The sequence below is a fragment of the Amaranthus tricolor genome, chromosome 3, assembly GCF_026212465.1.
Source record: "Amaranthus tricolor cultivar Red isolate AtriRed21 chromosome 3, ASM2621246v1, whole genome shotgun sequence".
NCBI lineage: Eukaryota > Viridiplantae > Streptophyta > Magnoliopsida > Caryophyllales > Amaranthaceae > Amaranthus > Amaranthus tricolor.
In genome coordinates this window covers 29,889,163-29,902,873 of record NC_080049.1, presented here as the reverse complement: position 1 = coordinate 29,902,873, position 13,711 = coordinate 29,889,163, and the positions used below count along the sequence as shown (strand labels likewise).

Here is a 13,711-nt window from a genome sequence, read left to right as displayed (position 1 = left end):
ATGGAGCAGTTTTGATTGTTTTTGGGTTCTAGTGTCTTCATAAGATTTGTAGAGCTTCGAATCGCGGTCGCGTGGGCACTTCAATCGCCTCAAAATGAGTTCATATGAGTGAGTTATGTCCAAAATACTAGTAGGCTGTCATGAAAATCGATAATGAGGTTTCTGTTTTGTTCTGTCCGAACCTGTGTTGCTATTTTTGAGACAGTTAGAGTCGTTTTGGGGTTCTGGTGTCTTTATGAGATTTGTAGAGCTTCGAGTGGCGATCGCGTGGGCACTTGAATCGCTCCAAAATGAATTCGTATGAGAGTTATGTTCAAAATAGTGAAATACCAACAGGCTGTCATGAAAATCATAATAAGCTTTCTGTTTTGCCATTTTTGAGGTCGTTCTGATTGTTTCTGGGTTTTAGTATCTGCATAAGAATAGTAGAGCTCAGAGTCATGGTCGCGCAGCCACTTGAATCGCCTCTATACGAGTTCTTATGAGGAAGTTATGACCGAATTACTAATAGGTGTCCTGATATGATACTAAAATGGAATTTATTAAGTGGGATTAGTAACTATAAAATGAATTGGATGTTTAAGGTTATTTATTGGGTATTTGAGATTAATTTAGGGTTATTATTCTTCCTTTATTGATTGGTATTTTAAATGATGATGAATTGATTTATATTTTAAGTAATGATTGTGATTTCAAAAGAAAATTTAGTGAATTCTTGTTTTGTTTTATAATAAAATATTCGACATTGAAAAATGTCCGTTTTGGGAATTGGCAACGGATATTTATATCCGGATTATGAAATCTTATAGCTTGATAATAGGTAATGTGTAACATCTCAGAATAACTCGGGTCGTACGGAAAGAGTAGATGACCTTTTAAAAACGAGGCAACTATAACCCGAGTCAAACCGGGATGTTAGAAACAGTTTAAAACGGTTTTGAAGTTAAGGAAAACTTGCGGATCGAGTTCTATTAGCGTTATTAAGAACTACTAGATAATAAGAAATTCTTAGCAGCGGATAAGAACGAAAAGTTAAATCTACTTATTACAACTTGAGAACGAAAATCTCCACATAAAAACCAAACGTTCTTCAAACTTAACTAGAAATTCTAATGATTTATTTCTTATCAAACTTCTATATTCTAAAGATTTATTTCCTCGAGGGTCAATCCTCACTCCCCAGACCTGCAACTTAACTTACTGCTAGTCATTGCCCAAATAGGAAACAACATCATCGCAGGGTCGTTAAGACCAAAAGTACACGTCAGCAATCGTCGCATACCAAATAAAATAATAACACAAGAGAAAGTTTTAATTTAATAACTGACGATTCACAGAACCGTACGCTTCGTTCATGCTCATTAAGAATAATTATTTTCATGTAAAGGTTAGTCAGCCATACTGCTGTACTATCCAACCATACTGCCGGTACACTCCAATCTCCATAAGTGAGACAATATATTAGGGGGAGCTAACCCCTAAGCAAGTCTCTACCATAGTCACTCGCCTTACTTCGGTGCCTATGGTTAAGTATGCATACCCCCGCGGTGGCTCATAATGCCCTCATATACCGCGAGTAATTCTTTTCCACCAATTGACGTCATACTACGTCCACTTTAAAGTTAGTGAGGTCATACTACCTCTGCTTATCAAAACAATGTATAAAAATTATTGATTCGAAAGATAACATTATTCGTACTATATATCCATGCTTTACTTTTGTATATCATTATTATATGATACATCAGACTAATGCGAACCACGCTGCGTGTACATACCTTAAGCAAGATAACCAACTCACAAGCGTCTTAATCAATTCCCGGTCACGAATCGACTTCCTACAAGGTTCAACCGTATTCGGGAAATAAGCACACATACACATTTTCCTCCAAATTTTCCATAACACACATATACAATCACATCCATACCTAGAATTCTACACACAACATGAACATCCATCACATACTATAACATGGTAAATACACAAAACATGACAGCCTATACAATCTTTCCAGAAACTCAACTTAAAACTGTCAAATTGAAAATCCGATTTCACCGTTGCGTCCGGAAGGCGTCAAAACCCCCGGGTACCTATTTTCATAATTTATAACATAGTATAAGTATTTTTAACTTAATTTCAAAGCCAAAAATGTTCCAAAAACACATTCTTTTCACCATTTTCAAAACCTACGGGATTTTGTCATTCCATCATTTTTTATCACAAAAATATAAATATCAATGCTTTATGTCCTATTAAATCTAAACAACAAAATTTACATAAAAATAAATTTTAATGAATTATTATTATATATATTTTTTTTCAATATAATTCTTTTTACACAAATGTTTTCACACATACACATCACATATATACATGTATATATTTTTTTACCAACATTATAAATTCCTTCTATTAATCAAAAATAAATAAATTTCTAACACCACATACATTTTTTTCTATATATATATATATATATATATATATATATATATATATATATATATATATATATATATATATATATATATATATATATATATATATATTTTCAATCATCCATCAAACAAATTCTTCACACACATGTAACATATCTAAAACCCTAAAAAAACCATACATTAATTTAGATAGAAAAATACATCATACTTTCACACATGAATTTTAAATCATGAACAAATCATAAACCATAAAATAACACACATATAAATCATAGAAATTTAAATTAAAACTTAAAAATAAAAACTAGATTAAGAATTACTCACAATTGCTCAAGAATAAAACACCAAAATTGATGAATCAATGGAGGATTAGGCGTGAGGTTTTTGAGGGTTTTGGGAGGATTTTCTTAGTTGCAATGGCTTGAAATGAAAAGATGTAAGGAAAATTAAGAGATTAAGGAAATAAGGCAATTATGAAAAATTAAGGCAATACTTATGGAAGGAAATAATTCCTTAATCTTTTAATATATCCTAAGAAGTTACAAATCCCCCTTAATTCTCCATATGGCCGGCCAAATGATTCAAATTCCCTTTTTTGTTTTTTTTTTTTTGAAATTAAAGATAGGTTAGGAAAAAGGTTTGGACTTAAAATAGTTTTAATTGCCTTAACAGTTGAAGTCTCATGATTTAACCTACTAACAAAATAAATAATAAAAAGAAATATATTCTTCTAAAAAGAATAATAATAATAATAATAATAATAATAATAATATTATTATTATTACTAGCAAATCATTTAATATATCAGAAAAATATTGGGGTGTTACATAATGGTTATTCGGATCGGTCTCGAGCCTCCGATCCCGTTTCGTTCTTGCAAGAGTCGTATTTCGGTGATGACGATCACCCTTGTTCTCAGGATTTAGATGAAGCCTACTTCCTGATGGTCCATTATATTCTCACATTTTAAACTGTTATTACATTATTGTTTTTAATGAGTTTTGAATAAATATGTTTGGTATATAAAGTTTTGTCTGTTTTGCAATGGAAGCATATGTTTCATTTGCCGTACTATTTCGCTATTAACTTGTAAAATTATAGCTGTATTTATGTCGATACCAAACGGTCTTTTAAAAGAGTTTGGACTTGGATAAAATAATGTTTATAAATGGTTACCAAGTGAACAAGGAATTTGATCGGAGATGTTTGTTAATGACTTGTATATAAATGTAATAATTTGTTGGATTACTCAACAATTCAATTGTTGATAGTTTTTTTTAATGGGGCCTATCTCTTATGAGGGATAGATCCACTTTCAGGTTGCCAACTTTAGTGCGGATGGATGTGCTGCTCTTTTATGTGTCATGTGTTGCGATAACGAGGACATCGTTTTTGGAAAGTTAACTTATCATGATATTTTTGACAAATCAAGTGTTGTAAAAATTTAAAAGAGTTAAGATATTTTATAATGTATTAACTTAGTTTATAAGTGGTTTGTAATTAATTGTATTACAATTATGTAAAATTTTTAAATAATCTGATATTGGTTGTTGTGGCTATCGAGCCACAGGTCGGATTCAACCCAGACTTTTATAAGTCTTCCGCTGTACTTTATAGACAATATTATTATATTGTTTACGTTGGTTTGGGCTGTTCAACTGTATATTAAAATTTTGAATTTTTAAGAGTAAGTAGGGTATTATTATTTTTGTACAAGTATCAAAAGGATGACTAAGAAACAAATCACAAAGAGAATAATAATAATAAAATAATAATTAATATTGTAAAGAGAGGAACGGTATAAATATTTTTGTGGTTCTCTATCATTGTAAGAGCTATACCACTAGGCTCGAGAAAGTATGACCTTTGTTCTCATCCCTTGCAATTGATCTTCACTTTGAATGCGGAACTTCATCTTACAAACATTTATGTTTTAATGTTGATTACAAACTAAATTTTGAGTTTTCAACCTCTTTTATATAGAAAAGTGTGAAGTAATGATTGTATTGGAAGTATGAGGTTGTAGTGGGTATTATTTTAATTAAATAGTAAAGTGAAGTAATGATTGTATTGAAAGTATGAGAGAAAAAATAATTATAAATGAAAGAAAAGGGGTACATTAAAAGAAAATAGGGGTTTTTAAGGAGTAAAAGTTGAATAAAAACTTTCTAAAAATAAAAAGTATTCTAAAGTGAAAGAACTTTTGAAACTACCCGTTATAGTAATGTGGAAGATAAAAAAAAACGCAGAGAGTATGAGCTAAATGTCAACTACTTTATGTACATTCTCAAATGTATTTAATACTTTGCCAATAATTGACATCAACACATGTATTATCATAATCTTCCCAAAATTAAACATTAATTAATGAAGGACCAAACATTTGTAAAACTAGGGTGTCATATATATATATATATATAGAAAAGACATAGAAAACAACCAAGAAAAATTGTAAAAGTGTTGGAATCTAAATGTAGTTGATTCCAATGAGGCAATGTTATTGTTATGTACCAAAGTTGTTAAGTTCACATAATCTAATCTTTATAATTATTCTGCCAGTTGTTCCTTAATTTCAACAAACTCTTTATTTTTTTCTTTTAAAAAAATAGAAAAGGAAAAAACTTTTATCTTTCCACCAAAATATATAGGCTGTCAGCAATCAGCATGGGCTTTTCTTTTGTGCATCAGTAACAATCCAGATGAAGGTATGCTACTTTCTAATACTCCCTCTTATTCGATCTAATTGTCCCATTTAGTTTTTCACACTTGTCAAGGTAACATTTTAATCTTTAATATCTCAAATTATTCTTAATTAAAAATTATAAAAAGTTGATATTAATAATCTTTGTATTGAGACGAATCAAACAAGATCCCACATGACTATGTTTTAACGTATAAATTAAGAGTAAAATACAAATTAAGAGTGATAAGTGAATAGTGCCCAAAAATAAATAGGACAATTAAGATGAATAAGAGGGAGTATATTTTTTGATTTTATAAATAAATAAATATCCAATTCATTATATTCTGAATCCAACTATGTGCTCTTGGCTTATTCTCTTTTATCCAACCTCATAATAATAATAATAATAATAATAATATATCGAAATTAATTTTGTAATTCACTGACTTCTATTTTTTGCAAGAACATTTTATTATCTTTCTCAAGTTGAGGGACTCTTTGGCGACGCTCTTATTTATGAATATGAGTTGCTGCCTTCCTTCCTCCCCGTACCTTGTCTATATATAGTTTTTCCATAGGCAAGATACATTTGAGGTAATGATGATGATAATATTAGTTTGTTGGTAAATAATTAATTTCAGTGCCGTTCCCGAGAATTATTGGGCCCTAGGTGATTTATTAATCGGAAGTCTACATTAATAAAAATTTCTAATGCGATTCTCATACATCTATATAAAAAAAAATTATTATTAGTTTCAAGTAAGGGGGAAAATATAGTTAAAGGTATGAGTGAATTATGATAAAAAATATAAAAGTGAATTCAATCAAGAAAAGATCAAATCAATTGCATTCACAATTACATTTAAGGTGTAATTTTTCATCCTCTTATTATTGCGGCACTAACAAAAATTTGATATATTATCCAATTTTTCAATTAATCACTATACAGTTTTGTTTTACTAAACATAATAAAGTTTAGTCATTAATAAGAAAAAGTTATTTTTTTATCAAAATATAGCAATATTGCATGCACTAATCTTGTGCTTTCTCGCTATTTTATAGGAATACATAGTACTATATAATGACTATTAATTCTTTCTCTAATTATACATAATTACAAAATAAAAGTTGATGTTAATTATTTTTTACTGAAACAAATTAAATAAAATTTTACAAATTAAAATTCGATTAATTAATTAATAGTGACACTATTATAATTATATCGGTAAAATTAAAATGTAAGAAGGGTCTCATCTCTTTTAAAATTATCGAAAAAATTAAATGTGACAAATAAAATCTTATAGTATTATCGTGAGCAAAAAATAATAAGGTCATGGACTATAATCCAATAAAAAGATCATTATCGTAGATGGTTTGATTCATCGCTAATTAGTATTACACTCTGAACCAATGAATTTGCGTCATTTGAGATATGAGTAGTTTTTAAGAAAAATATGCTAAATTATTATTTTGTATTTTTTAGTGTGACAAATATAATATTAAATTAAAAAAAAAAACTATACCGGGTGAATGATGTTGTACAAGAGTTTAAATGTCTAGATCAAATTAGTAAAATATGGTCTAATTTCAAATAAAAAATAATACAAAATAAATAAAAAATCTAAATATAAAATAATAATGCAAATTTACGAGCACTATAAAAGTAATCACTAACATCACCCATATCAATATAGGTCATAGGACTAGGGATACTCATGGGTGGAGTTTGGGTTGGATCTAACTAAATCGGATCCAAATTCGTTGGGTCTGAATTCTAATAGGTTTAAAATAAACTTTAAAATGATTTGTGTGTATAATAGTTCGCGTCTAAAGTGGGTTTGACAAGTCTGGGCATTAAACGGGTCTGAAGAGAAGGTATGACTTAAACCCATATATTTTTTTTGAACTCAGAATTGATCCCAAATTCGCTAGGTCTTAAACAATGAGACTCAGACGTTCAAAATAAAGACATGTTTAAAGCATATCCAATAATTCTTCCGTTCTGAAATAGTAGCTACATAAGAATTATTGGTATTATTGATCTTTCAAGCTTATCTTATATATTGCAGCTAATGTGTTAGAATAAATATAGTCAAGTGAGAAGCAAAATATAACAAGTATAATGAAACGGAGGAAGCACAATCTTAGATGGCTTATATGTATAACCATCTTTACATAAGTATTAGGATTACACAAATTCTTATATGAGACAGTCTCACCGTGAGACATACCTTATTTTTGTGTTAAGTAGCCTAATAATAAAAACTTTTAGCTTATAAACTTTTTATTTTAAGCTCATCTTACCATAAACTGTCTCATACAAAATAGACTGTCAGGATTATAAGAGTAAGAATTAAAGTGCAATAATCTCTTAAAGACGGTTCAAAGCTACTAACTCATGAAATATACATTAATCTTAAACGCCCGAAAATCTCGGTATGCCTTGTCATAAAATCACATCTCTTCTTCTCCTCCTCATTGCCCACTAAACCCACGACCCCACCATGTGCTTCTTCTTCTTCTTCTCCTTCTCCATCTCTTCTTCCATTTTCTCTCTCTACACTTCTTCTCTCCTCTCACTTCCTTTCCCTCTCAATTAATGGAGGAATCCATCACCGACCTTTCTTCATCCCCTCCCATGGATGGCGACCTTGCCGAGAATCTTCATCTTGTCATTTCTGATATTGTCAGAATCTCTTCTATTGGCACTTTTGGGGATTTGTTCAAGAAAGATTGTACTGATCTAGGTCGAAGAATTTCTCTTTTATCTCATTTAGTTGAAGAGATCCGTGATTTTAAACCTGATTCTTCCAATCCTTCTTCCTCTTCGTCTTCTTCCCACGGTTCTTCTTGTTTCTTTGATTTATTTATTGCTCTTCAGGATTCCAAGAGGCTTCTTTGTGCTGCCTCTAGCTTCGATCCCAATGAAGTAAGTCTAGATCTGATTCTTTTCTTAATTTTTTAACTCAATTTTTGCAATTGGATTTTTATGTTTTTCAATTTTTTTGCTTGTTTTACTTTTAATAATAATTAATTGGATTGGAAAGATGAACTAGTAGTTTAGATTGATGCCAAATCGTATGATATAAATTCTAGTTTTCTAAGTATTACCTAAATCACTTATCTCCCAGTGAATTGAGGATTGTGATTGGTAAATTTCAAGTCTTTTTGGGTTAATTGTGAGTCACATCAGACAACTAATGTATTCATATAGCGAATTAGGTTGCACTGGTTAGGCTGGATGAAGTATTGATGTCTTCTTGATTGATTAATGTTTTGTAATTTGATTGTAAATCATGGGGACTTGAATAATTAATTTTCTTTGTTTTGATGTATATGGCCTATGCGATTCCACATAGATCATCATTTTTTGCAATTTCAATCCTAATAACTGATATTTGCAGTTATCATTTCATCTTAATTGGTAAAGGAGCATTTCTGAACATTATATGTTTCCTTTATTTAAGGATGGTGCCACCAAGAGAGTTGCTTTTCAGTTTCAATGTGTTACATGGAAACTAGAGAAGGCATTGGGAAGCATTCCTTATGAACAGTATGGTGTCTCAGAGGAGGTTCAGGAGCAGGTAAACTCATATGAGCATTATGCACTTTGTTCATAATCATATTAGAACAACAAGAACAATTTCATTTCCCCTTGTTATTAATTGGCTCCATGCTTAGCGGGTTTTGGGGATCCGATGTATGAACTTTGAAAATTAACCGGATATCAAAGAGGTTGTTTTTGATGAACTGAACCCTTGGTACATCGTTTGCAACTTCATATTAAAAACTGCATATAATTCTATCATCATGTTAACGAAATTAAGGTGGGGGGTTGATATAGTGTGGTTTTACTATAGGTTGAGTTGGTAAGAACACAGCTGAAAAGAGCTACTGAACGATATGGGCCTTTCAATTCAAGCAAAATAAGCCGTGCTGTGTCTCAACCCCTACTTAATGATTTGGAACTGTTGCAATCTGGAAACAAAGGCTTTGGATGTTTGCATTTAGGTAACATTGGCAACATTGATCATGAAGTCAAGCGGAAAGTCAAAAATTTTCCACAGGGTAATTTCTCATCTAGTGATACCAATGATGTGTCACAAGTGGAGGAAGTTTCTTCTTCGCTGGAACAGGTTTGCGCATCTAATAGTGCTGAAGAGGTTAATGTATCTTCTGGTGAAAGTCAAGAAGAAAGCGGGAAACAGGATTCTGTGACGATCCCTGAAGACTTTCTTTGTCCAATTTCTCTTGAGATCATGAGAGATCCTGTTATAGTTGCTACAGGACAGGTATATTTTCATTGTGTTGAAATTGCATTCCAATGTTAAGCTAACATCAATTTCAAAAGAATATTAAAAAAAACTACAATTTTTATTGGGTTTAATCACTAGACGACAATTCACTTCTAAAGCCAACCATATATACTGCTATTCCATATGCTCTAAGCTAACACACTTTTGATCGACACATTGTTATTCCATGTCAGTTTTCTTACCCTTTTTCTTGACTTAATTTTCTCCTTTTTATCATTACACGGCTTAGTACGCTCACTTGCTAGGTTCAGGAATGTGGCTCAGTTACACAGCTTAACACCACCTTAGCTTCTACAACCACCTCCATTTTTTATTATAAATTATGTAGGTCTATTTAACAACAGCTGAATGACACTATAGAGGTTCTAAGGTCACCGAATTCTGTTCAGCTTTTGCCAAGATAGAAATGCAAAGCTTGCAATTAAATTTGTGAGCTCTATCTTCTAAGAGGTGAAATTACCTATTTACCATTATTTTTGGAGCTTTGTGGGACTCTTGATGAAAGTGGTGTCTATGTTAGGTCGTGACTATTCGTCACATGATCGTCCCATGGGCCACTCGTGTGGATACACCCACGGGGCACCCCTAGGCTTGGGCCCACAAACTTATGGGTAATGACACACTTAATGAGGTTTACACTTTTCCAAAATCATATGGTATTAGGAGATTCACCCATTAAATATTATATACAAGTCTACAACCCACTCTTTTTAACAATGTGGGATCTTACTCACATCTGAAGTATTTCCAACAAGCAAAGCTGGGTTGGTTTAGTTGGGCTTTAGAAGATTAGGGTGATTAAGTCTTAGGCGGTGGTAGGAGGTACTGGCAGTGCAAAATTAGTGATGAAGGGATCTATGACTTTTGGCACCGAGTCAATGTAATATGATACAGTGATATGTACTACAACAATGAACTGTTGAGGTGTCAGGTGCTCCCTTCTGTTGGCGATTGAGTTCATTATACCTTTCAGATTCTTGAATGGTGTAACTGGGTAGAATTTTTTAATTCTAATTCTTTTGTTCAAAACTTTCAATTTGGGAAATGAACATTGAGGTGAGCGAAATATATCATTTTTGATAGAAAGTTATCTTGGATGGCTTTGAGTAGACTTACCAAAGTTTTGATAGAATACCTCATTTGTAAAAGTTGGTCTTTGACTAGCAAATAAATTTTTCCTCATAAAGAAGCTGGTCTTTGAATGACCCCAATTAAGGATGATTTTTTTGTTTATTTTCCTTTCATAATAGATTTGTATTAGATAGATCCGAATAGAGTATAGTATTTGTTAGCAGCATTGTGCCACATTATTTGTTCATGTAGGTGACCCCATATCATTGGGGTTAAGGCTTTGGCATTGTTCATTATGTGTGTGTTCGCATGAAATAATTGCGGTTGGTTTCTCATCCTTGCATATATCCAAGTATGCAACTGTAAATTAATTAGTAAGAGATGGCTCTGTATTTTTCATTCCTTGTATTGCTAATTATCATGTAAACAAGGATACACATTTTTTTTGAATCTTGTCATGTTTCTGGTCTTAATCAATTTAAGTGAGACTTTTGAGGAATTTCTGATTACGTTGTTCCTTCATCCCTCTAGCAATTTTTGGTGCTAATCGCCTTGTCATTAGGCCTTTTTATTTTTAAGCACCTTCTTTTGCTTTTACTGTTTCTGTCCTCTACTGCCTATGCTTTGCTTTAAAGCTCGTTTTGTTGAATACCTGGATTTTGCTGTACAAGTGTCTTGATTATGGCTATCAACCTAAAACCTTTCAACTTGCAGACCTATGAGCGATCCTACATACAAAGATGGATAGATTCTGGCAATGTGACATGCCCAAAAACTCAGCAAAAGCTCCAGCACTTCACCTTGACTCCAAACTATGTCTTAAGAAGCTTGATTTATCAATGGTGTGCAAAGAACAATGTTGAGCAGCCAACTGCTTTAATGACTGGTAAAATAAAGAAGAGCGATGGATCATTCCGTGATGTAAGTGGAGATATTGCAGCAATTCAGGCCCTTGTACGTAAGCTGTCTTCCAGGTCAGTGGAGGAGCGTAGAGTTGCGGTGACAGAAATTCGATCCCTTTCTAAAAGAAGTACGGACAACAGGATACTGATAGCAGAAGCAGGAGCTATCCCTGTTCTGGTTAACCTATTAACAACCGACGATGTAGTAACCCAGGAGAATGCAGTTACATCCATTCTCAACCTCTCAATTTATGAAAATAACAAGGAATTAATAATGCTTGCGGGGGCAATCCCGTCAATCGTTCAAGTCCTCCGCAATGGGAGCATGGAAGCGAGGGAAAATGCAGCGGCTACCCTTTTTAGCTTGTCGCTTGCAGATGAAAACAAAATAATTATTGGTGCGTCCGGAGCAATCCCAGCATTGGTAGAACTGCTCCAAACAGGAAGCCCTAGAGGAAAGAAAGACGCTGCCACAGCGCTTTTCAATCTGTGCATATATCAGGGTAACAAAGGCAGGGCTGTAAGAGCCGGAATCATCGCAGCATTAATGAAAATGCTAACAGAATCCAACGGTACCATGGTGGACGAAGCTTTAACTATACTTTCCGTCCTCGCCGGCCACCAAGAGGCTAAGATCGCCATCGTCAAAGCTTGCACTATACCCGTTCTTATCGATCTTTTGAGAACAGGTCTCCCTAGGAACAAGGAGAATGCTGCCGCTATTCTACTAGCTTTGTGTAAGAGAGATATGGAGAATCTTGCGTGCTTGAGCAGGTTAGGAGCCGCCATTCCCTTGGCAGAAGTTACGAAGAGCGGAACCGAGCGAGCCAAACGGAAAGCAACATCATTATTGGAATTGTTAAGAAAGCTGCAACAACAGCATTAAGATGAGTTGTGTTGCTTGTTTTCAATCTGATTTTGTTCCTTAATTGTTTGTAATTGTTAAAGTTACAGGGTTTCATTTGGGATCTGGAAATAGTGAGCGTTATGCTGAGAAATGTGGATGAAAAGACATTCTCATTGATCAATGTATCTGTATTTACTATTTTTTTTTACATGGTGAAGGAGTGAAAAAAGTAATTCAATTCATCTCTTCTTTTGTAATCAATCTTATATACAAAGTTATTGCTTTAATCTCTTAATCAATTATTCGCGATAATACTTTTCGGCATTGTTACTTATTTGGCGCACCGTTTTTAGTCGACAGACTCTACTCTAATTTTATTTAGAGCTATTCTTGTGAGAGACCGTAAACGATCTTAAAAAAAGCTTATATTCTTATAATATGTATTATTTGGACTATTTAATCTATGTATAAGACTCGTCTCTCGATCAGAATGTGTTTTAATTTTTGGTCAACTAACGCCATTGATGTTTACAGGTTGCTAATTATTATTCTTTTTATACTAGTGTTGTGACTTCTTTTACTTGACAATCAACAATCTCGAGCTTCAATATTGCGACTTTTTATTCAATTAATGGACCTTTAACTTTTCGGTCAAAAGCGTGGGGATGTAAATTTTGTTTCAGGTTGATTTTGGGTTAAATTGTGATAAGTTTGAATCGAGCATGGTTAAAAAAAAAAATTTTTCCTATTATTATTTTTTTTTCAAAATATATATAATAATTTTTAAAAATTTTGAATCAACACAAGATGAGAAATTGAATCATATTTCAATTGGAGACGAAGTATGATTTCAGATCGATTTTCACCTAGTCTTTGACATTCCCGTCTCTTAAACTATTGTATGATAATAAATAAAAAAAAATGAACACAAGCTGAAAAACTAATAGAGCTACTTGATAAAGCACCAAACCCTAAACCCTCAATCAGAGTATATCCTCTCAATCAAAGTATATGTCTATACGCTGATATTGATGAATCTAAATTTCTTCTTGATTGAACGCTGTATTAAAAAAGATAATATTGAGAAGTAAAGCAACCAAAAAAATACTATAAATAAATAAATAATATAAAATAGAATTTTTATATATTAATCAAAATGTGAGATTTTATTAGACAACATAAAAGTGGAACTTTTAAAGTTTGATTTTCCTCAATTTTTTGATGGACGTACTTTGAAAATATGGATATAATATTATAATTATTAAGACAATTTTCAAAATATTTTTAACAAAGCATTTGAAAACATAAAGTATGAAATATGACCCACTTATGAAAATTAGTTTGAATTAAAATAATGAGTAGTAGTAGTAGTTAAAAAGGTAGCCACATTTTTGTTGAGAACTCCCATATGTGGTTCAAATTTGTTATCAAAATTGACTCTTACTTCTACGTGAAT

General features: G+C 32.2%; 1 protein-coding gene across 2 annotated transcripts; it reads left to right on the top strand.

Annotated features, from left to right (window-relative positions):
- Positions 1 to 7,513: 7,513 nt before the first annotated feature.
- Positions 7,514 to 12,516, top strand: LOC130808949 (U-box domain-containing protein 10-like). Of its 2 annotated transcripts, none has more exons than XM_057674519.1 (4): positions 7,514 to 8,048; positions 8,587 to 8,703; positions 8,980 to 9,411; positions 11,221 to 12,516. In XM_057674519.1, the coding sequence occupies exons 1-4, from the start codon at positions 7,719 to 7,721 to the stop codon at positions 12,292 to 12,294; spliced, it is 1,953 nt and encodes a 650-aa protein (XP_057530502.1). In that variant the 5' UTR covers positions 7,514 to 7,718; the 3' UTR covers positions 12,295 to 12,516. The 2 variants fall into 2 exon arrangements, with proteins under 2 accessions (XP_057530502.1, XP_057530503.1); XM_057674520.1 differs by having other exon boundaries at positions 7,917 to 8,048; positions 8,524 to 8,703.
- Positions 12,517 to 13,711: the final 1,195 nt, after the last annotated feature.